Source organism: Rousettus aegyptiacus, unplaced genomic scaffold, assembly GCF_014176215.1.
Source record: "Rousettus aegyptiacus isolate mRouAeg1 unplaced genomic scaffold, mRouAeg1.p scaffold_m13_p_11, whole genome shotgun sequence".
Lineage (NCBI taxonomy): Eukaryota > Metazoa > Chordata > Mammalia > Chiroptera > Pteropodidae > Rousettus > Rousettus aegyptiacus.
Window position 1 is genome coordinate 72,033,396 of NW_023416286.1, and position 25,102 is coordinate 72,058,497.

The window sequence follows — 25,102 nt, forward strand, 5'->3', positions numbered from 1 at the left end:
TCATGATTATAACTATGATTATGAATAATATAAGTATGATGATAACAAATTAAAATTACTATACAGTAAAGCATATCTCCTTTTTCCTGCATTTTTGAATGTACAAAGACTTTAAAATATTATCTATTTAGATGTTTTATAAAATCTGAAGGATCTAGAAAGAACCATAACTTTTTAAAGATGAATCACTAGCATTTTAAATTCTAATTTACATTAACTATTCAGTTTAAAGCTGTGTCCTGAATTTTTACAAATGCCACTGGCTTTCAATAAACAATATTAAATATTCTGTTTGGGGAAAAAGAATGCTGTAATTATAATGAGCCATCTTTTCAGGGTTTGACTATGGTTTTATTTCAGAGACGGGAAGTGGCCAAAACAGTATTTTGCCTGGTCCTTGTCTTTGCCCTGTGTTGGCTTCCCCTTCACCTCAGCAGAATTTTGAAGCTCACTCTTTATGATCAGAATGATCCCAATAGATGTGAACTTTTGAGGTAAGAAAAGTAGAATAGAGATAGTTTTGTAATTAAATGCCAAGCACAAGTTTTCCATCAATCCTTTTCATAGGGAGAAAGAGCATCATTTTTCTGATCTTTAGGGAGCAATTAAGATTCTCTTTTTACTTTTTTTCCTATTGAAATGAAGGAGTAAAAGGAACTTAAGAGAACAGTGGGAATGGAAAGCCGGAGTTGTCCAATGATGAGTGTGTAGCATGATTGAAAATACCAGGTCTGATTCTCCTTTGCACATTGTACATCTTTTCATCCAGCTTCAGCACTTCCAAATGCGATTTTATTTTAAAAGAGAGAATTGGGCATGATGGGGTGTCAAGGACAGTGTGTGTAATGACAGAGACAGAAAGGGAAAGAGAGAGACAGGCAAGAGAGAGAAAGAGAGACAAAGATTGTTATCGGCAAAGATCAGTAGTAAAATAAAAAGCATTGTATATGAGCAATTTTTTACTTCAAAAAAAACACAAAAGACTGCAAAGAATATATGCTCCGTGAGCATGCTTTTCACAGATATGTTTTGGGTTATTTTTTGCAGCTTTTTGTTGGTATTGGATTACATTGGCATCAACATGGCCTCCCTGAATTCCTGCATTAATCCAATAGCTCTCTATTTGGTGAGCAAAAGATTCAAAAACTGCTTCAAGGTAAGAGTTCCAGAGTAAAAAAGCCCTTTTTAATATGGCACCAAATATAAAAATTCCAAACTACTAATATTTCTATCCAGAGAGATCTAGCAAACTGTTTTATAGTTTTCCCTTACATTACATCATGAATATTTTTTTTTAATATGACTTTTGCTCATGAACTTACTGTAGTTGATTTCTGCCTATAAATCCAAGTCAACCATTTCCTACTGCCTCAGACAATCAGTTAAACTCATAGAATTGCTCAGAAAATTAATAAAAATTACATGCATTGATGTCTAACATCACATGGTAAATAAGAGTTAAACAAGAATTAAACTTACTGTTTCCATTTTGGGTAGATTTTGGACTATACAGCACAATTTAGATTATAACTAAATCCAACTATTTTTCATATGGACATGAGAACAGTAAGTCAAAGAAATTTAATTCAGGTTCTACCTCCTCTTCTCCACCTTCTTAGCAGAGATGTGCTACTTAATGTGGAATATTTATAATTATTCTTCATATGGCTGCTTGAATTGTAACATCCATCCATTTATCCATCCATCCATCCATCCATTCACTCCTTCAACAATCTAACATGGAATAAAATATTCTCACTCCTTCTATGGAAATTATCCATTTGTCTCTGGTAGTTCATTATTGAAAGCCAAGAATTTAGCTTCCTTGTAAACTCTAAGTCTATAAAGTCTATAAAATGTTTTGTCCATTCATAAACTCATAGATTTTAGAGCTAGAAGAGAATGTTCAAGATTAATTCCTTCATTTTACAGAACAGAAAACAATGCACATTCCATTTTTTATACATATAGATTCTCAGAAAACAAACAGAATGAACAAAATTTTGAATTTTTAAAAATCCAAGAAAAAACTGGATAAATAAAACTGAGACACTTGTATACTTTGTAACCTTATTGTATAACAGTACTGAATAGGTATATGAGAACCACATGTGGCTGAAAAAGTGGCAATGTAATATTAAATTCATTGATATAGAAAGATGTTTATGATGCTGTCAAGTGAGAAAAAGCAGGCTGTGGAGTAAATGCATAGTACAATTTTATTAAAATTAGTTGCACATACACTTCCACACACATGCATATGTATAGTCATATGTATATATGTGCATGGTAATATTTCTATTTGCATAGGAAAAAGTCTTAAGTTACATGTTTATCAAATATTTAAGAGTATTTCTCAAACAGTCAAGGTTAAATATCAAAAATCAAGAGTGGCTTTCCCTTACAATTTTAATTAAAAGGTGAGCAGTTTTAATTACATAAGTTTTTTCTTCTCTTATTTTCTAGTTTAAAAATTATCATATGCTAGGCATGTAATCACATATTTTTAAGGGGAAGAATAAGGGAGCATGGAAAGAAAGTGGCTCAAGATTCTCAATCATACAAAGAAAGTCAGATAATATCACAGATGTAAATATATAACAAGTGACTTTGTTTTGTACAGTCATGCTTATGCTGCTGGTGCCAGTCATTTGAAGAAAAGCAGTCCTTGGAGGAAAAGCCGTCGTGCTTAAAGTTCAAAGCTAATGATCACGGATATGACAACTTCCGTTCCAGTAATAAATACAGCTCATCTTGAGAAAAAGAATATTCACTTAATTTTATTTTCTTTATTTTGAACAAATCATTAAAACAATGAGGCACTTGCCAAAACAAAACAACTGTGTGTTTGCACAAAACAGTGTAAAATGTAAGAGTAATTATTTTCTTAACACTCATAGTTACACATGACATTTTATGAGCTGTTTACAGAATGAGAAGAAAAGCAGTGAGAATTAAGAAAGCTTCATTGTGAAAGCACTTAATTTTTTACAGTCAGCACTTCAACGTAGTTCTTAATAATTTCCAGCATATTTCGCATAACACTTACATTTAAATTGAGCTCACTCAGCAAAGAAATTTAGTTTTAAATTAATATGAATCTGATATAAAGGAAACGTGTCACTGTAAAATGAAATTTTTAAATGAAGTTTAAGTCACTTAACTTAAATTTTAAAAAATCTTTCAAAACTTTATTAATAGTAGCACACCACTGGTTAGACTATTGTTGATTATAAAATGTGTAAACATTTTGGCTGATATCTTTTTTTGACATTAGAAACATTTAAATGATCAGAAGAAAGTATCAGAGAGGTAGAGGTTTTTAAAAATCATCAAACCTTTTACATTCAGACAATATCAAATGTTTTAAAGGGAAAGAGAGAGAAGTATTGGAATGCTATCCCAAAAGACTGCTTTAAAATATCTCATTCGTCTACTCTGCAAACGAAACGCTACCTACAATTTTTTCAGGATTATTAATAAAACCTTTTTCTTTCGTTATCACTATCGTAGTTTAAATGCTACTCGTTTAGTTTGATCAACTGTAGATACTTATCCGTAATACACGATGTGTAGATTACACTAAGGGCAGGCCCCAGTGTTCATATCTGTACAACGGAGGGTTGCCCAGTAACCGCATAACGGACAGAGTGTGCGTCGCCTGGAGCAGTGTTCACATGACCAAGGAAGAGGCAGCACTCTCTCTCTCACCCATACTGTATTAAAATGCTCTCTGGCATATGTATAATATAACGGTTAAAATTCTGACTATTTTTTAAGATTACACTAATCAGTCAACTTAACAGCTACCTGTGACTTACTAATTTTTATATTATTTTTGTAAATAACTAATAAAAAAAAAAGTTCTCCATGTGGTGCTTTTCTGTCACTTACAGACGAAACTGTTTTTTGAGATGGTAAGAACTTCTTGCTTTTTGCATTCTTGCCTGATTCTTTCATCTCTGCAGCAAAGTGCCTTAGGTTAACTTGAGATGAGATGTGTGTGAAAGTACAAGAGAAAACGGAAGAGAGAGGAAATGAGGTGGGGTGGAAGGAAACCCATGGGGACAGATTCCCATTCTTAGCCCGATGTTCGTCATTGCCCCGTCATATCAATGCAAAAGGTCCTGATTCTGTTCCAGCAAAACACAGTGCAATGTTCTCAGAGTGACTTCAGGAACAAATTGGGCCCAAGAGCTTTAACTCAGTCTTAAAATATAACAGAGTTTCTACTTTTTTTTTTTTTTCTTTTAGTAACCGGAGGCTACATGTTGGAAATAAGCTAGGATGTTGTTTTCTGCCAGCTTCTAATGTGATGATACAGTAAATCAAAACCCAACAATGTGGCCAAAGAAAAAAAAAAAGGACAATAATTAATTTACATGCCACATGGATCCAATCTATTTATAAACCACTCACAGTCTTGTTTATTAATTTCTTCCCAGTCACTGTCTCAGATGCTTGTTATCACAAAAGACATTTCGAACTTTGGATTTTAAGCAAAATCCAAAAAAAATTAGACTTATAGCTTCACAGTTTAATATATATTTATTTCTGTTTAAGTTTAAGCTCATTTTTATTTTCATGTACCGAGTTTGGCTCTTCCTCCTCATTTACATCCTTAATTCTCTTTTTTTCTCCATGTCAGAATTGTGGCCTGTAACCATCGTGCCAAATTTTGAAGCTGCACACAAAGAGTATACATTTGCACTATTTATAATGAAATTATGTTCGTAGCATTTATTAAAGTGTTGGGTTCAAAATTTTAATATACTGATAAAGGTTTCCTAAGACACAAACATGATTTCTTGGCATAATTAAGATCAAGATAAGAAAAGAAAGGTGTCACTAGTTAACTTTAAAACACATTTCCTAGTAGTAAGAACTGTATAATATAGCAACAGACAAAAATAGTGTTAAAATGGATGTTAAAATGTAAAAGATTTATAAGAAATTTTAGCCTATTTTCTCCTTTATTCATTGCTCATAGATGTGCATGTTCAAACACCTTTTAGTATTGACAGCTTACATATGGCAAAAAGAATATAGTTTATAGCAAAACGTGGGTATGCTGTAGCTAACTTTATAAAATTGTAATATGACTATGTAAAATAATTATATATTTTGTTTTTCTGTGGTCACTTAAAGTGGCAACTACTATATTCATGGATCCCTTACTATAAAAACAAAATAAAAATTTTAATTGTTTTAAAAAAAGACCAGGTTATTTTTCACTGTGCAGGAAATAATTTACCAAATGCTAATTGAATAAGTATTTAAAGGAAATACAGAAGTTATAAGGGAACATTATTTATGTTTTAAGCATACATTTATCAAGAAAATATGAAAGCTATTAAATTAAAATGCCAATTTCTGGTCTCCAGGCTGTGGTGTTATGTTTTATTGTTGCAAGGAAACAGATACACGTGCAGACATTCAGTTTCCAAAGGTTGACTGTGTGGCTTATAGTTTCCAATAGCACCTTATGTCTGTCTTTCTTTGGAGCATTGCACTATTTATTCAGTATTGTACCATATCAAAGGTGAAAGGTTGAAATGGGATTTGGGGATTACTCATTTTATTTCAAAAGCTTTTTTTGAGGCTTCACTATATGCAAAGTGGGACGAAATTAATAAAATGTAAGGTTCCTACTCAATAGGAGACAGAAATGATAACAAAACTTAATACAAAAAAATGAAATGAGAACTAAATAACTGCATACCTACAGCTCTCGAAGTTCATGTATCTGTGTCTCCTAGCACACAATCCCTTTCATCACCTGCCAAAGATAATCAAGAATTAGCATTCACTCCTCTCCCATGTAATTGTGTTAAGCTCAGTTCCAGAAGTTTCTGTGATTTATCCCTGACCTTTGCAAGATTTCAGCTGCCTAATCTCAGCTGGGCACTTGGACATATACATGTTCTGAATTCCAGGGGCTTATTTGAGAAGTACAGGAAAGGAAAACATAGGCAAGTACCCTCTTTAAAAGTCACCAAAGAGAGCCTACCTTCTTCTGAATAGTTGTCGAGTAACAATAATAATTAATAACAATAATAATAATAATGCACACACAATTTATTAAAGTAAAAGTAGGCAGAATGAATTCAATTTGGATTCTTGAAAGAAAACCAAGAAATGTGGCAGCCCTGAGATAGAAATGTCCAAAAATACAAATAGAACAGAGGGTAAGCTTGCAAAGAGCAATGACACTGGACTTATTTGCTCTCAGTCATTAGTCAGCCTCAGAAGTGACAAAAGATGGAATAAGTATACCCAAATTGGAAAATCCCACTGGACACTTTCAGGATTCAAGGCTCTCTTGAGCACAGGGAGTAACCTCATCATGTGAGGAAGGCAGCATTTGGAATGGAAAAAACACTCTACATCAAAAAAACATAATATCCTTGATTCTTTTGACAATATGGTTGACCTCAAATAAGTCATTTAAGATCTCAGAGCCCCATTTAATTATCTATAAAATGTAAATATTAATACTCTCATCCTAATTTTTACATCGAATAAATAAGTTTGAATGGACTTACTATATAATTTTAGTGTACTCTCTAAAATATACATATACAAAAATGAAGAAGTAATAGTCCCTGCCCTCCAGAAAATCACCATCTAAAGATAGACAAATAAATAAATGAAAGCAGTTAATAAGTTAATACATGGCTATGTACATGACAGAAATCAGGGAGTTTAGGGTAACTCATCAAAGGAATTGGTATTTGAGTTGTACCTTAAAGGAAGTTTGCCAAGCAGAGAAGGACTTAATGGTGTTCCTCGCAAAATGACTATCTTATGAGAAAACTGAAAAGGGTGAAACAGCCTGGTCAGTTCAGGAAAAGGGCTAAATCCCAGAATGCTCAGGGAGGGGCTGGGTGAGGTGGGGCTGGAGAGACAGGAAAGTAAGGGAGGGTCTTGTGTTCCATGCAATGGTATTTGCCCTTTCCCATGGCCGGTGTTTCTCAAATGTCAGAACTGCATGCCACGGATTTATCTGGGATGTTTGTTTAAAATGCAGATTCCTGGCCTCCAACTCTGACTTATATAATCGGAATCTCTGGGGTGCAGTCCAGAAGTATTTAATTTAACAAAGACTTCACATAGCTCTTATTACCTAAAATTGGGGAAACCCTGCAGTGTAGATATTTGCAAAGTACTGAGTATTTTAAGAAAGGAGTAACAGGATAAATTCTGTTTTCATACAACTGATTTAGAAACAGTATGGGGCAGGGATTAAAAGACTATAGAACAGAAAGCAATGAGACTGGATAAACAGTTACCACAGTTGACAGATGAAAGAGATGAGAGTCTGAGAGAGGAAAGTGTGTGGGATGGTGAAAACAGATCAGGTCAGATGGAAAGATATAGTCACCTTAACATACTGACCAAATTAAGGTAAAGCTCAATCAAAAGCTTTCTGGCTGGAATGACCTAGATCAGGGATCAGCCAACTATGGCCCAAGGGCCAAATCCTGTGTAGTGGACTGTTTCTGAAAGTAAAGTTTTATTGGAATACAGTCACATTCACTTGTTTACATGTTGACTATAGTTGCCTATCACTGTGAAAGAACAATTGAGTAGTTATGATAGAAATCTTTAGCCCACAAAGCCTAAAATATTTACTTTCTGACCTTTACAGAAAAAAAATTTGCCAACTTCTGACTTAGATAAATAGTATTAAAGAAAAAGAGAGGTAGCAATTAAATTAGAGGAGAAAAAAGAGTTCTAGAATGGAATGAATTCTGTTTTGGATATAATAAGCTTAAAGTACCATGGAGAATCCATGGAGAAACTTAAGAGATCTGTCTGGGTTAAAGACAAAAATTAGCTTATCATGGTTTAAAGATGATAATTAAAGAAGATGAATGAAAATGATCAAGGAGAATCAGAAAAAGTGGAGGGGGGGGAGGAAAGAAGAGATAAAGAATAAAATAACACAAATACGAGAGGAGTAGACAGAAAAGAGAAATTCGGAAGAAACGAGAACAAGAAAGACTGGTGTCATAGAAATCAAGGGAAACAACAAGGGAGTAGGCTGGGCCTCAGAGTAAAATGAGAATGGAAAAGTGAACTTCGAACTTGCCAATTCAAAAAACATCAGAGACTTCATCCAGAGCAGTTTGTGTGTATGCATGTGTGTATGTGTTTATGTGCATGTGAGAGAGAGATGATGAAAATAATCTCTATTTTCTCATTTCCCATTCACTTATTAATATATATTTTACATAAATCACATATCATATCACCTTAGCTATAGAGAAGGTTTAAGTTTTTGGTTAAAGATAAGTGTATTAAACACATATGCTTTTTTTTTCTTATCCTCATTCCAAAATTCCACTAAGATTACAGAAAAAAATAAGGTATAAATTCACAAAGACAGAGATGAAGAAACAGACACTAGCAAACTAGAATGGTAACAAAATTGCGTAAGATGAAAACCAGATAGATGAGGGGCAACTTAATCAGATTTCAACTTTCTCTAACAAATCTCTGCCAGGGAGGCAGTGTGACATGTTTCATAGCCTTGAAGGCAAGAGACTGAAGTGAGGCCAAAAATGAAAGAATTGATTAAAAGTCTAACAGATCGGACTCTGACCTTTGTACAACTGGTGATTGTCCTCTCTTCAACTAAAAGACATGTGACTTATTTTCTGGAGAGGTTGAGCCGGATTATCCATGGACTTGATCACAATAAGAACAGCTGAAGGTAGAAATGAGGCCCTTCACTAGAATCGAAAGAGTTAAGCAAAGACCTGACTCATAGGCAATGAGAGCTTCAGCCCTCATCTTACACCTGGCAGCCAGAAGAGTGAGTGAGTAGGAGCCTTACACATCCCAGGCAAGAGACTGAAGATTCTCGTCTGAGGAAATAACCAGCTTGCGCTCTCTCGCTCGCGCTCTCTCTCTCTCTCTCTCTCTCTCTCTCTGTGTGTGTGTGTGTGTGTGTTAAGGAGGGTTCTCATCAAAATGAGTTACTTGTCTGCTCTATTCTGTCCACTTATGTAGAATTTCTAATTTTTCTCTTAAAGCCACAGTTTTAAATATGAATGAGCTGGCAAAGTCCAGTAGACTTTTTAGGTAAACTTCTGAAGTAAAAGAACTTAAACAAAAAATAGTGGGGAGACTGAGGAAACTGAAATAGTGAAGGGAAGACAATAAAAAAAAACACAACAAAATTATAATTCACTTTCCCAGAGCAATAGCAAACAAGAAGCAAAACCAGGATGCTATATAAACAAATGAGACATTCAACGATCGAGAAAGTGCCCTTGGAAGTTGAAAATATGTTAGGAGAAATAAAATACAATTAAAAATGTTCAAAGGTGAAATTGAGGAAAAATAGAATGTAAAGATACTCTACCAATGTGTATTTAAGCAAAACTAAGGAAGGAAATTAAGGAATCCAGGAAACAGGTGAATCCCAAACAGAAAAGACTAAAAAACAATTCCTAAGATGATAGAGAGGGGAAACATACTGTTTAACCTGTCTATAATGCAGTCTATCTAGTTAGGAGCAGAATAGCAAAGGAAGGATATTACCAAGAAAAAAAAAAAAAAAAAAGAAAGAGGGAAACGTAATTACAAAATGTAATTAGGCAATTATTAATCTCTACTCACCCCCTAATTTTTTCTTATAGAGAATAGGAGATGTAATCATAGCAACGTGACTTGGATATAACCAAATTTACCTTGTCAAAATAAACATGGAAGATTGTTTTAACCAAAATCATGATATAAATAAATTGGAAGGAAAGAGGGAAAGAAAGTATACATGATGGTTATGATGCAAGAAAGCTAAATATTAATTTTCTATGGTAAAAATCTAACACTCGCTTTGAAAAAAAATAATTGAGAACTACCTAGGATAATTAAAGATATGCTTAATGTATGACCAAAATTTCTACTTGTAGAGAAACCACTTATATAATCAAAATACAGATACCAGACTATTCTTTGAAGTATTATTTGTTTCTGCCAAGAAATGAAAAATTTTAACTCCATCAGAGATAATTTAAATAGCTAAATTTGTGGCATATCTATACAATGGAATGCTCTACAACAGGTTTCTGAACCTCAGCACTATGGACATTTCAGGCCAGAATTTTTTTTTTTTCCTTGCTGTTCTTTAAAAATGCCCTTAGCAGTCCTGCCTAGGGCTTTTGTACCTGTTTTCTCTGAGTGTTCTCGCTAACATCCCTGAGGCATCTACTCATATGTCAAATTTTCCAGACCATATTGTATGATATAGCAACCACTCCTTGCCTGGTATTTCCTATCCCCACCCCACCCCCCCCCCCATCTTAGTTGGGGGTGTTATAACAGAATACCATAGTCTGGGTGGCTTATAAACAACAAAAAGTTATTTCTCAGTACTAGAGGCTGGGAAGTCCAAGATGAAGTCCAATAGGTTTGGTACCTGGTGAGAGCCTGCTTTCTTGTTCATAGATGCCTGTCTTCCATGTGCCAAAGAGGTGAGGGAGCGCTCTGCGTTCTCTTTTATGAGGGCATGAATCCCATTCATGAGGGCTCTACTCTCCTGGCCTAATCACCTCCCAAAGACCTCACCTCCAAATACCATCACGCTGGAGATTAAGTTTTAATATACAAATTTTGGAGGAACACAGAACTAATTTTGACAAAGAGTCTAACAATGTGATGCTTATTTTTAAAAATATAATCATGACTTTCCCAGGATTTGTATAATGTTCTAGAGACATTTGATAGAACGAGAAATCACTGATATTGAGGTAATCCAGCTTACCTTCTCTCTTACACATCTGTAAAAACATAGCATTTGCATGCTTATAAAAATTAAAGCTGAGTAATAGACTTAAAAACTGACAAACATCAGTGAGTTCCTTCATGACTGATTGGTACATCTGCTATTTAGAGGGACTTTGAATAATTTGAAATATGCCTCATCTTGCTTCCTTCTAAAGAGCTAAATGTTATGGTTATAGGGTCCTGGTTGAGCAAGTAATGTTTAGTGGTTCCAGATTTTCTTTGGTAAACTCTTACATGCAAAAAACCAGCAGTGTGACTACTTTAATGAAGAGGAATGTGGTGTTTATTCTCTTTTCAAGTTTGCCTGGGAGATAACATCACCCTCTTTTTACAGAAGGCTGGCTTTTCAGAGTGCTTGCTGTTGCAGGAGACTAAACAGACAGCATATAGGCCAAAAGATGTCGATCAGAAGTGTCTCTTCTACTCCTCATTCCTTTCAAATGCCACTGATTGGTTTGGAGCTGTTCTTTACTACTTTCAGATGAGCTTTGTGAACATTCACATTGATTCCAGGAGCTATGAGTTAAGACTAGATATGAAACCTTTCAAATGGCAAAGAGGATCCAGTAGAAGTTAAAGATGTTAAAACCTGTTCAAATGAGAATTACACTTACAGAGATTTATTTTCTCTCCCAGACACAATTCATTTGCATTGCCATAAATGGGAATAATTTACATTGTTGTGGACCTCTGGAGACCCATTTAATTAAGTCATCAAATAAAGTACCTGATAGAAAACTCCTCTGGAGATAATTTGAGATATAAAACTAAGTCCCTGAATCCTAAAATTGCTCCTTCGCTAGTCTTCAAAGAGCTAGATATTTTTATGCCAGTGATATACTTTGAGGTATTGTTATTGTCTCTGGAATTTCTTTGTAATAAGGCACCACTGTCAGATAGAAAGAATATAATAATTAGTATAGATGGGTTATTGAATTTCCTATAACAGAGAGCAGGTCTTGCAAGAATGTGGCCCAGCCTGCCTGGTTCTCCTAAAAACTTGGAGGACAGTAAACATTAAAAGGCCTTATTTCTGTATACAATAGTCCCCACTTCTCCGTGGTTTTCCTTTCTGCAGTTTCAGTTAAGCATAGTCAACTGCAGTCCAAATTTTTAAATAAAAAACTTTAGAAATAAGCTATTCATAAATTTTAAATCGTGCGCATTCTGAGTAGCACGATGAAATCTCGCGGCATCCAGCTCCGTAGTCCCGCCCTTGACGTGAATCATCTCTGGACCAGCATCTCCACCTGGTAGACGCTCCCCGCCCCACCCACTAGTCACTTAGTAGCCATCTTGGTTATCAGATCGACTATCCTGATGCTTCTGTTCAAATAACCCTTATTTTACTTAATACTGGCCCCAAAGTGCAAGGGTAGCGATGCAGGCGATTCCGACATGCTGAAGAAAAGACGTGAAGTGCTTCCTTTAATTAAAAAGGTGAGTAGAGTACAATAGATATTTTGAGAGGAAGAGAAACCACATTCATATAACTTTTATTACAGTATATTGTTATAATTGTACTACTTTATTATTAGTTGTTATTGTTAACCCCTTAGTGTGCCTAATTTATAAATTAAACTTTATCAAAGGCATATAGGTATAGGAAAAAACAATATATACAGGGTTGGTACTATCTGAGGTTTTAGGCACCCACTTAGGGTATTGAAATATATCTTCCATGGATAAGGGAGATTACTATATATACTTGTTTATTTGTATAAACACTAGCGCTTTACTATGACTTGGCCAGCTATCATTAAAAACTTGGTTTAACCCAGTCATGCCTTGGCATGAACACTGAAGAAGTCATGGATATTCTATTTACATCAACTTTATTTTCATGTGAGATTTAAGGCAGTCCACAACAAAGAATGCATGTTAAAGAAGTTGATAATTTAGAAGTAAGAATATATAAAAAATCTTTTAAAAAATCAGTTCAGATCTATATCTTTTCTATATGGATATAATTGGTTGTGAGCTGGCTAACATGTCAATATATCATTTTTTTCAGTATCAGAAAACAAAAATTATAAGATTTTATTAGGGAAGAAAAGGCTTTCAGGAGTCCTACAGCACAGGAAATTTTTTATTTGGAACATATTTAGGAGACATTGCCCAACATAAGGGACAAATTCTAAACAAGCAATTTTAGACTAGGGGCTCATATGATGATTTAACATATGGATCCTTGAGATTATGGCTCTCCAATATTTATATATAAAAAAAAAACCCCCATGAAAAATAACACTCAGAATGAAAAGAGACAAATAGAATAACTATTCACATATATCCCCCCACCAGAAAAATAAAAAAGATGTGTGTAAACTCAATTTTTTAAATTATACATTAAAAAATAAAAACATTTAAAAATATTTTGATTAACTGCATATTTTACATGAACCAACTTTTAAAACATCATGACTTTAAGTTCATCCTTCACCCAGTAATTAATGGATATTTGTCAATTTTTATATGCAATGATAGATATCAATGCATTGGTTTAAGAATTCAAATTCTATTGCCACGATTAAGCTGTCATCACAGCCTTTACTCAAGAAAATAAAATTATAACCTTTTTGACTAGTCTACATCAAATATGAAATATAAAAAGAATGATACAGAGGAAGCAGTTGTCAGGAAGTTCATGGCAGGGACTCAGTGAGCAACACTACCGAAAATGAGGTAAAACAGAAGTTTCCTTGCAACATTCCTTTCACTGTAAAATGATTTTATCTTTTTCCTATCAAGTTTCAGTGCAATCTGATTGAAATTATTAGAGTTATATGTTTCCTATGAGGAGGCCCACGCTTTAAGCTTTAGGCTATAGAAGTTCATTTTTTTCTAGCCACCTTAAGTATACTTGAGCCAAAGTTATTTGCCTGATTCATTTCAGACATTCATTGAATCTTCTGTTATAACAGAATATTATTTAGATTCTTCTGAACCAAGATAGAAAAGCTCAGTGAAAACTAGAATTTGTCTCTGTGGTATTTTGTGGACTTTAATTTTCTTTTCATTCAATTTTTTTTTTAATTATAAAACTTTATGTAACTATTCTAATTTTAAAAAAACATGTTTTAACCTCTTCATTATTAGACTCTTTATTGCAAGTGTAAGTGGAAAATGCAATTTGAATATCTATATATATTCATATAACAGTTAGTACAATTGATATACTGGTGGTATTGGGCAACAAAAATATAAACTGGTTAGAAGTGCAGGGCTCAAAAGAGGTGCACGAGTCCTGTGGGCAGCCTTCCTTTAAAAGACTATGTTTTACATAAGCTCAAATGCTCAAGAATTCTTGTACAAACTTCTGATGAAAATCCTGGCTTTACTTGTGGGCTCCACTTCCACCCAAACACAGCAGAAATGAGAGAGCCTCCTGTGGGTCACAACTAAAAAATTAAATTTAGCATTCCCTCAATGTGACTCACCTTTAAGTCTACACAGAATATTTACTTTACAAAACTCAAAAAGAAAATTTAATTTCATTAAGCATCTGATAGTTTCCAGGTATCTGAGAGTTTGGAGAAAACTTAAGAGATGGCTAATTATGGCATCACTTAGCACCTTCAAATTCTTCCCTAAGCCATCTCGCCTAGGACAAGATGGTTGCCTACTTACTATTGGCTCTATTCCATTTGGTTCAAGGGTCCACTCTGAATTCCCAGGCATCCAGTCCCATGGGGATGTACCACAGATACTGTTAGTCCCTCTCCTCGATGATTAAGAAAAAACATCACTTCCCACAAATTCCAATCTAATTTTAACTCTTCCCCAGTCCTCTCCATTGCATGTACGTGCATGCACAAGCTCATGTGCAGGTGCACACATTCTCATTCTCTCATTCTCATTCTCTCTCTCTCTCTCTCTCTCTCTCTTTCTCTCTTCCCCTCTTCCCCCGCCTTCCCCCTCGCCCCTTCGAGTGACTCACACTGAGGTCATGGAGAGGTGTGGAGAATCCTGGGAGCACCATGTCTCAGTATTAATCCCATCTGCTGCTTCCCGTAGCAGCTCTGGTCAGCAGGTCAGCAGCTGCTGTCCTTGCAGTTAGTACCAGGGCTTGGTGGTTTCTCCCTTCTCCCAGCTGTGCTTAGGAAAACAGAGCTTCAGCAGCTGTCTCTCTACAGCAGCTCTTGCCAACATGCAGGTGCTTAGATTGTTCATCTGTCTCTTGAGTTGACTCCTCAACTATCACGTCAATGCCATCATTACGAGGAATTCACAGTGCAGTATATGTTCCAGTGGGAATTAGAGGTGCACATTTCTATACAAAGAAACTGTTAAGATGTAATTGATCCTAGATTTCTGCTACATACTTCACACTTCCATCACACTTCCCAAATTTTCCAGAAAAATTCCACTGACAGCAAAAGAGAGAGGATATGTGACCTCTGAGGTTTTGAGGCTTAACACGAAGTAGCATAGATTTATGAAATTTCGCAGGCACGAATTTCTTCAATGTCTCATATTTTAGCCTAAAAATACATGAGATTTTTTGAAATTTATTTCATAATACATTTATGTTTGTTTTTATGAGAAATGTTTCCCTCCCATCTCAATTCTTTAGTCTTTTAATAAAATTGACACTTTAGAAATAGATGTTCTGTCTTATTTATTGTCTCGCCCACCTGAGAAACCTTTGAATTGTAGTCCAGGGTGGATGATGATGGTGATAGTGATGATGAGGATGATGACGACTGTGATGACCACAAAAATAGCTAATTTTTATTGAGTGGTTACTGTGTGTCAGAAATTGTTCATTGTCCTTGGCAAGCAATATCTCATTTAATTCCTATGAAAACCTTATCATAAGTAAATATTCTTATTTTGTAGATGAGTTAAATGAGTCACAGAGGAGTTAACTTTTAGTTATAAAGTTGAGGATTCACAATATGAACCCCCAGAGTAATAAAAATTATTGATTTCTTTTTCTCTTTCTTCACTAAGAAAAGAGACTATCAGTTTCCTACCATGAATCCCAGTGAGGCTAGGTGCCCAGAAATTCAGGGAGGACTCCAACCAGTTAAGAGAGATGACCCAACAGTCAGGAGGAAACCAGTATTGCTAAAGACTACTTAGAGATTGAACTAATGCCAAAATAAACTTGTTTGTTAGATTCTTTCTCAATTCTCAAATAATTTGAATCCTTATCAAGTGCTGTTAGGAAGTTATTTCATGAAAGATTTCTCTTTCCAGCAGCTGTAGGGTAGACATTCTCTACTGGTTGCAACAAGAGCCATATGCTCTGGGACACATGAACCCCAGTAAGATTTAGTGTCATACTTCCAGATGGCCACTCAGGTCCTTTTTATTTGTGTCTTAAGGCATGACTCAGATCCTTTCAGGTCTTTTACCTCTCTTATGTCTCAAAGGTAGCTTTTCCCTTAAAGTTGCTAGTTCTACTATCATCGGCTTCCCCAGGCAATGGGTAAACTTTAGGTAACTAAGGAACTTGACTAAAGCTGAGATTGACACCTGTGCAAATCAGGTCTCAGGAATATTTCTGGTCACTCTATGATTCCCCTAGGAATCATAGAGCTAGGTATGCAAACAAATTCTAATGGTGTAATTGGATCATATCTAAATTACGTTACAAATAAAAGACCTTCCTCTCTCAGGTCTCCTTGCTTCTTTAACTGGCCAAAACTTTCTTCACAAACCCATTTTAAGAACATTTTCTCTACGCTCATAACAAGTCTCTCCAAAAAGCGTTCATTTGACCAGTGTCTTTTAAAAGGATTTTGTTGAAGCCATAAGTTACTACTCAAGACTTTAATGAGAGTCAGTCCAGGAAAATTCAAATTTAAATTCCATCCCAGAAATATGTAATCTCTAAAGAAAAGTTTTGAAGTTATTTTTGTTTTAATTACAATTGTTTTATTTTTAAACTAACTTATATACTATAACTTATTTTGAAAGAGAATTATCATATATAAATACATATATCATATTATAATATCAAACAGATCTACATCTAACCAGTCTTTCTCAACCTTGACTGTTTATCAGTATTACTTGTGAAACTGGTAAAAATTCTGGTGCACAGATCATAACCAACCAATTAAACCGTAATATGTGATTATTTTTAAAGCTCCTCAGGTAATTCAACTGTGCACCAAGTTTTAAAATAACAGATTCAAACTCTCTTCACCCTTATCTGTATATTAAAACATGCATTATTTATGGACAAAATTATTAAACAAGTCAAGTTTATGTTTTGTTTGCAACCTAAGATTTTTGTCACCTTTTTCTCTCCTAGCTGTCTAGCATCTGTGTCAGATTTTTTTTTGGCACCACAAGCCTTCCTTAAGACCACTTGTCCTCCTCACCTTCTCAATGAATGTGGTCCAATCCTACAGAAACTGTGTGTTCTCCCAGTTTAGCAAGGTACGACTGACTAGCTAAGTGCAGGGATACTCACATACAGAGAAAAACTGCTTGTCTTAAAAAAAATCAAAAATGACAATACATTGCATCCTCCCCTTTCCAATTTTATTTTTTCACATTTTGAATCCCTCCTGATACTTTCTTAGATTCTTGGACATCTCTTTTACCTAACCAAGCTTTAATTGGCTGATCAATTTTTGCTATTTACTTTATTTCTTGGCTTTTTAAATTAACCATTTATTCAAAATTTCTGATATTTTAGAGCTGAATATCTAATTCATATCAAGAATTATCAATATTGTCTGACATTCCAAACTAGTATTGACTCAATTGCATAAGATTTCTTTGAAATTTCTAACTGCTGTGAAACGTGTACCTTAAACAATTAATTGCTCTTTGAACTTTACCATCTCACTCTGCAGTGATTTTCCATTACTCTTATAGAAATGGAGCGCAGATTAGTGTTTGCCTGGTGATAAGGAGGTGGGAGCAACAGGAAGTATAGATACAAAAGGGAAACACGAGAGATCTTTTTGGTGGTGGAAATATTCTGTATCAATGTCAATATCTGGCTGCAGTGTTACACGGTGGTTTTGCAGGGTGTTACCATTGGGGAATTAGGGTAAAGAATACACAGGTTCTCTCTGTATTATTTCTCACAAATGCATGTGAATCTACAATTATCTCAAAATGAAAAGTTTAAAAAAATGATTCCCATATGGGGCTTAAAAATCTCTATGTGAACTAACATCATCTGCTCCACAGCCTCACTTGGTCCTCTCTTTCCCTTTACTCTCTGTGCACACAGTGCTCCGTTCTCTCTCAAGGAAATTGCACATCTTCCCTCTGTCTTCAATGAAGGCACAAATGCTCTGCCCTCCCTCACTCTCTCCTTTTCAATGTCATTTACCTAAAAGTGAGTCATTTCCCAATATCAAAGGTAATTAAATCAGGATTGCCAGCATCAACCACACGACCGAGAGCTAGTCTTCTCAAGACAACACGGAACCTAGGTTGGGGTCTAGAACATCATTCTATGACTCCTTCCTGATAAGTTTTCCCTCAGGAGTCCATGTATCTGTTTCTCGTCTTTCAGCCATTACTACTTTTTGAATACTTTCTCTGCTTTCTCACTCTTCTCTCCTTTTGGTACCCCTATTACATGTACATTGGTATGCTAAATATATTCCTGTGAGAGTGTTCATTTTTCTTGATTATTTTTACCTGTGTTCTCAGATTGCATAATCTCTGTTGATCTACAAGTTATCTGATTTTTCTGCCACTTCAAATCTACTGCAGAGCCTCTCTAATGAAGTTTTCCTTTCAGGTATTATGCCTTTCGAAATCAGAATTTCCATTTGATTCTTTTTTTAAGGTAATAATTTCTACTTATAGTCTGTTTGAATATTACACATAGTAATTATACCTTCCTTTATGTCTTTAAGCATCATTTTATTTTATCTTTTGACCATTTCTATAACGGTTGCTTTTAAATTTTTGTCTGTTAAGTCCAATATATGAGCCCTCTCACAGGCAATTTCTGTTGCCTGCTTTTTTCCCTGTGTGTGGGCATTTTAGATCACACATTGTCACAAAAGTAGATACTGATTCTCCCTAGGCTGTATTACTGTTGCTGTTTATTTATTTGTTAAATGATGCGGCTGTAGTTTTTTAGTGAAGTCTCTTTTCCCCACAGTCTGAAGCCCCTGATTTTGCCCCTCAGAGGGCACTGCCCTGGGCATGTCATAGTCACCATAGGATGACAATAGTTTTAGCTGAGCTCTTTTTGACTGTCTTTTTCCATGATCTCTTCATTAAGCTGTTTCTCTTATTGTTAAAACCATCTGTTGGGCTTCATTAATTGCTGAATACACCATAGCCTGGTTAAATTAAATTTAGGCCCCTTTGCAAGGGTAATTTTTGAGGCCAGTCTTTGGCCTCAGGAAACCTCTTTTTATCTCTTTCTCTGGTTCTCTCTGATAAAGTAGCTACACTCCCTGTACACTGTTACAAATAAAACCATTCCTTTGAAGAGATTGCCAATGCTCTTTGTTCCATGGACTGCCTCTCCATCTTAGACAAAACTTCTGAACCACTGCCCCAGAACTGAGAGTTGGGATAGTGCCTGTTGCTCTCAGAGACACACACCTCTGCTTTAGGATCAGGCCGCTAGGCACAGACTGTAGCCCCTGGTCGTCTTAGATTCCCTGTTGTGGTGTGGGTCCTTCACCTATGAGCAAGCCCAGGCAAAGGCGATGGGAGCCCCAGTGTCCTCAGCTTGCCACGCCTGGTATAGAGTCTCCACTCTAAGTAGAGACTGAACAGAGGATGGCGGGCTCCCTGCCTCTTACTTAGAATTTCTCCCTCTACAACACAGAGCTGGGTGGAGGGAGGAGAGGGGGTGGGAATGAAAAATACTGATGTCTTGTCCCCCCTGAGGGAGATACTTTACCCATGTCTGAGAACTGGGGCAGGGAGTGTTAGAAGAAACTCTGTATCTTAGGCCACATGCATCCAGAATAGAGCTTTCATCATCATGATCTAGGCAGATGGCAGGGAGAGGGAGTAAGTCATGCCTCAAGTGCCACAGATTCTCACTGTTCTTACTGATATAGTAGATTTTCTTACATAAATGTTTTTTCATCTCCTGTATGAATTTAAGACAATTTCCAGACTTTCTTTCTTTCTTTTTTTTTTTCCTACTAACTTTCACCAGTTATGGTTGTATCCCCGGGGAACTGGCCTGTGAAGATCCTCACACTGTCATTCTGGAATAAATTCTCCTACAGCCACCTTGATACATTAGGGAGTTTCTAGAGTGATTCTCAGAAGTAAAATGCTGAGTTTGTTGATCTTTTCCTTCCATAAGGTTTCTTAGACCTGTATGCAAATCTCCAGTACTTTGATACAATGTGGAGAAATGGCTTTTGTTAAACCCAAAGTAAGTGTACTTCTCTATCCTTGCCACAGGATAATAGTTATGTGCTCTCATTATAGCTACACAACCAAAAATGTACATTCTCTCCCTAACAAAGAAGCTTAACACAAGACACAGAACTGACAGGCAATAATTAAACTGTAGTTTTTCTTGCTTTTTTCCATGTTCCACGTCATGCAACAATATCCAACCTACTCTATTGGTTTAATATCAGTCTTCCTATCTAGAATGTAAGCTCTATGGGAGTAGAAACCATTTTGTCCCAGCTCCTATTATAGAACAATATATATCTGTATAATAACTATACATAATGTCTCTTGAGTGAAGAGACATTAGTAATGAGAATTGGGATCAGGACGCTGGACGTATGGACTTTAGGAATATTTGGGGAAAAACCGAGAATCCTCTTAGGTAACATTTAATTTGAAAGTAGCTTAACAAGTAAGCTATCCCTAAGAATGAATGCAGCCTGAAGTGTCTTTCAGGAGTCTGACCTCTAATTTCTCTATTTCTACATTGTCTTCCCCCTCCATCCCTTCTCTCTCCTCCAAGTGAAATCAGACAACAATTAATACCAAAGTTAGTCTTGAAAAGAAAACAATATCCCATAACAGAATTATGGGAAGAAAAGGAAAAACTCTTTTATTTGCCTTAGTGACAATATAAATGTTATGTCTTGATTGCGCATTTGACAAAATCAGCTATTTTTAAACTACCACCTGGCTGAACCAATTTGTTTTCATCATGAGCTCCCTTCTTAATCCACATCTCAGAATGCCAAGCTTTAGATTAATTGGAAGTTCCCAAACCAAGATTATTACAAAGTTTGCTATACCTGAATGCTATATGCAGTTCATCCTCAGAGCCACTTATTCAATTTTTAGTCCGCTTAATCGGTTTGGGAACAAATAGCCTCATTCTGAGAGGGCTGACAAACAAGGTTATCAACATTATGTTTCACAATCATTGAATTTGGTCTTCAGAGAATGTAGTATGGACTTTAGGAATTATTCCCCAGAACTCTCATGATATACACCAAGAAGAATATACATCATCCCTAGGGTTATTTCATGTGGTTATATTTCTTAGCATCTAAAAGATAAATATTGGAAACTATAAAAGAAAGTAATGAATATTAAAATATTAAACAGGCAACATAGCCCACGATATATATTTTTATTATTAAATCTGTTACCTTCTGAAAATATTGATTTCCCCCACTTAAAAAGAAAGTGAAAATCTGGCTTATTATGCTACTACTTAATAAAATGAGAAGAAAAGAATGAAAATTTGCAAGTTAGATTGTAAAAAGGGGAAGGAGAGACAGAGATCACAAGCCAAACACACCTGAAATGGAATTTTTAGTGCGATGCTCAAAATAGCAGCTAAAAATATTCCAATGGAACCTCTCCCCAAAAAATCATGAATCCTCTTTTACTATTCTGAAACATCTTATGTTGTTTTTATTTCTACTCTTATACTAAATATCTACGTGATACTTAAATAATCAGTTACTGTAATAATTTCAGTCAAATTCATCAATTGGTATGACACAATTAGATCCAAAAACAAATGACTTGTCAAAATACCAATTTAAAATTTACAGAAGCATTAATAATGTCACCAGTTACAAAACATGAATTTAGAAATACATAAATAAGCTTGCTGTCTATGAATATTTTTAAGTAAGCTATAATAAAAGTGAAATATCTATTTTGGGAGCACCACAATCACAGGCAGACTACAAATTACTTCCATGGAAAATAACTAGCAAAATAATTCTCTCTAAAAAAAGGTCTTCATCTCTTCATTTTAGAATATTCTTGTATTTACTAACTTCAAAATTTTTATCGCTTCCATTTCTTTCAGCCCTAAAATACTAAACAATATTTTCTAAATTGCCCCTCCCAATAAATTTTGATTATTCATATTCTGAGATGATCAACAAATGACCAAAACATGAAATGTGACTGAAAATGATATTACAAAAAACTTGCTGTGGAGAACCTAAATTATCTGTCACCACACAGCAGTAGCAAATAACAATTGTTTTTTCGAAGAACTTTTCAAAAATCCATTTGCTCCAATAACAGACTATTTGGCCAGCCCTTTTTTCAGTAAAAACCCCATCTCAGGACATTGAATTGCCCCACTAAGCTTTCCAATCAATTGTCCACTCTATAAGACTCTAAAACGCTCACCTCACTGTGTCCATGAATTCCAAACTATTTTGTTACAAACTTTCCTCAGTCCCACTCAGCCTCCTTCCCCATACTGAAAGATGTGCCTTTAACCAGAACCTTCAAACTCTTAAAAATATTTTGCCTATCTTTCCTCTTCTGAGAAGCTGCAAAGACTCTCAAGGTAGGAGTTTCCCTACTGAAGTAATAAATAACTTGGCTTTGCTTTATCAACAAGTTACTTTGGTAGGCTTTTCAGGGATTCATGAAATAGTGATTGACATGGCAAACTTAAATAACCTTACTTTATGTTACAAAATCAATGATATTATGATCATTATTCTCATTTATGTACCACATTTACTATTATAACTCTCTAGTATTTTATTGAACTAAGTAGACAAATGTAACATAGAAACTTTAAAAAATACACGATAAATCATCTAATTATTTTTTATAGGTTACTAAGTATTCCGCAAAACCATTGGAGACTTCATTGTTTCAGCCTGGGATTGTTTTATATGCTATTCTTCTAACTTTTGTTATAACCCTATTAAGAAATCTGCAACTTCTTACCATAGTGAGCAAAAGTTCCTGTGCTTTCCTAAGGTATACTACAGGGCACTGGACTCCACCCCATAACACAATTCATAGCCTAGTAAAATATTCTAGACTTTTTCTGATGTAATATAAATAGTGCAAAACTTTAATCTTTTGAAATTGAATGCTGAAAAACTTAACTAGGTATTTCTATTCCACAGGGTTGCTCTCTCATATAACTTTATTCTGAAATGACCTCAGTTTCTATTAAGCCATTCTTTGAACATATCTTGTTAATTGGTATTAAAGTATGTCAATAGCAATTTATGTATTCATATGTGGAAAACTGATAGAGCAGTTCCTTTTCTTGGATCCAGAGTTTGAGTGACTAATAAAATAACTCTTTTATTCTCATTCATGTTCTAAACATGGAAGATAGATGCAAGCTATGGACTCAAAATATCAGATTTATTACTGTCAAGTTCTTGGGAAAATGGAGCTTTCTATTAGTGTTGTAGCCACCAGCCCCCGAAAGACACACGGACCACCAGAACTCAGTGAGTTATAGGAAACACACTCTTTATTCAGCCAGCTGGGTCTGCCAGGGGTACGCAAACCCCAAATTAAGCAACCCCGAAATGTAGAGGTACAGGGTTTTTAAGCCCAAAATCCCATTCTTCATTCTATCTAAACACAAAGGTCTATTTTTCTTCTATTCACTACCTGTCAACCCACAGGTTGGGTGTCAAGTGGCGGTACAGAAGCAGAAAGCTTATTGTTAGAATGTTGTGTTTCTGTGGGTGACAGCCTATGTTCCCATGGCGATAGCCATGTTCCCATGGGCAATAGCCAAGCAGTAATTTCCTGCAAGTAATAAATTTCTAGCAGTCATTTTTCAGCCACCACATTAGTCCAGTAGACTTCACTGGCAATGAAGGTAAATGGTAGCACTCTCATTTTTAGCGCTTACTCCTACAAAGTTTCTAAGATAAAAGCTGCTAATCCTAAAGAGAACAAGAGAAAAGGGGTTGAGCTATGTTCCTTCCAAATTTTGTCCAATTGCCTTTTCTCGTTCCCCAATCAAATAAATCACTTCCTCTCCCTCAATGAGGCCTGAGTAAAAAAGATGAAGACAGGAGCTTCAGTCCCAGTGGAAAACTCTCTATGTAAACATAAAGCCAAGAGAAAGAAGTTTGTCCCTCCGCACACAAAACCTAGATAGAACCATCAAGGGGTGGCAGTAGGTAACTACTACTTACTGTTCTACAAACTATTTTCCCTGCTGTTTAGGGGAGATGCCTGAAATCTCTATTGCCATACATAGATTTAAAGTAAGTCAATATATCTCCAGAGATTTCCTATTCATTAGAAAATACATGTTAAAAGATTATTATAAAGGATATAATCATAACTCATACAAAGGTAAAATTAAAATGTGTCAAAGAATTTCTTTAACCCATTAATGAATGATGGGACTGGTAGTGTTACAACTAGTTCAAAAAAATATGTATACACATATATAGGCAATCAGCAATGCTAAAATGAATGTACAAATAGATTCAAAATTGGTTAATATCCACAGGAAAATAACAAATTGCATTTCCATTGATAAAATTTATTTGCATTTCTATAGCCAAAAGTTATTTATATTAGTATACAAATCAGATTGTAAATTTGCTTAAATACAATGAAGGACATAAATAATCCAAAAGCATGCACTAGACAAGATACCCAACTATTTTTTTTGTGCATTTCAAAATCTTCCACAATATTCCTTAACATATCCTATAAACAAGAAAAACTAGCAGACTATTATCTCTTAATCTACACTATCACATTAGCATATACTATTTCACAGAGAAAACTATGAGATGTGCAAAAAATATATGAGAACTCCCATCAGTTTTTATAAATCACCATGATCTGATCTCCACATTTTTTTTGGATTCAGGTAGTCTTTACCGGCATCAACTGAGTGTATTTTCTGGCCTGGGGGAAGGAGAACAGGGCTGAATGTGGGATTCCTCACTATCTCTTATCTCCCCAAAAGCAATTCTGGGAGAGATTATCTGGCTCCTTATCTACTCTCTTCCAAAGAGAGTCCTGAACCCATTAACTTTATTTTCCAATTCCTCAAGGGCTTTGCTCTTGATACTCAAAAACAAACTTTACTACTCAAAAAACCTATCAAAAAGCACAGTTATTGCAAATCAAAATCCTCAGCATTCAAAATTATTTTCTTTGCTTTTAC

The 25,102-nt window shown here is 35.2% G+C and overlaps 1 protein-coding gene across 4 annotated transcripts in view; it reads left to right on the top strand.

The window, feature by feature from the left end:
- The window catches only part of EDNRB (endothelin receptor type B), a 59,972-nt gene that overhangs the window by 17,773 nt on the left and 17,097 nt on the right, over positions 1-25,102 (top strand). For 3 of the 4 annotated variants that reach the window (XR_001597467.2, XR_001597466.2, XM_016149316.2), the window contains exons 6-7: positions 361-494; positions 1,048-1,156. Coding sequence is in view for 2 of the 4 variants with exons in the window: in XM_016149316.2 (XP_016004802.2) it covers positions 361-494; positions 1,048-1,156 (243 nt within the window). In the remaining 2 variants the exon portion in view is untranslated. Of the gene's footprint in view, positions 1-360; positions 495-1,047; positions 1,157-2,623; positions 4,355-25,102 lie in introns of those variants that run through there. The other variant, XM_016149315.2, reaches the window with a different exon arrangement.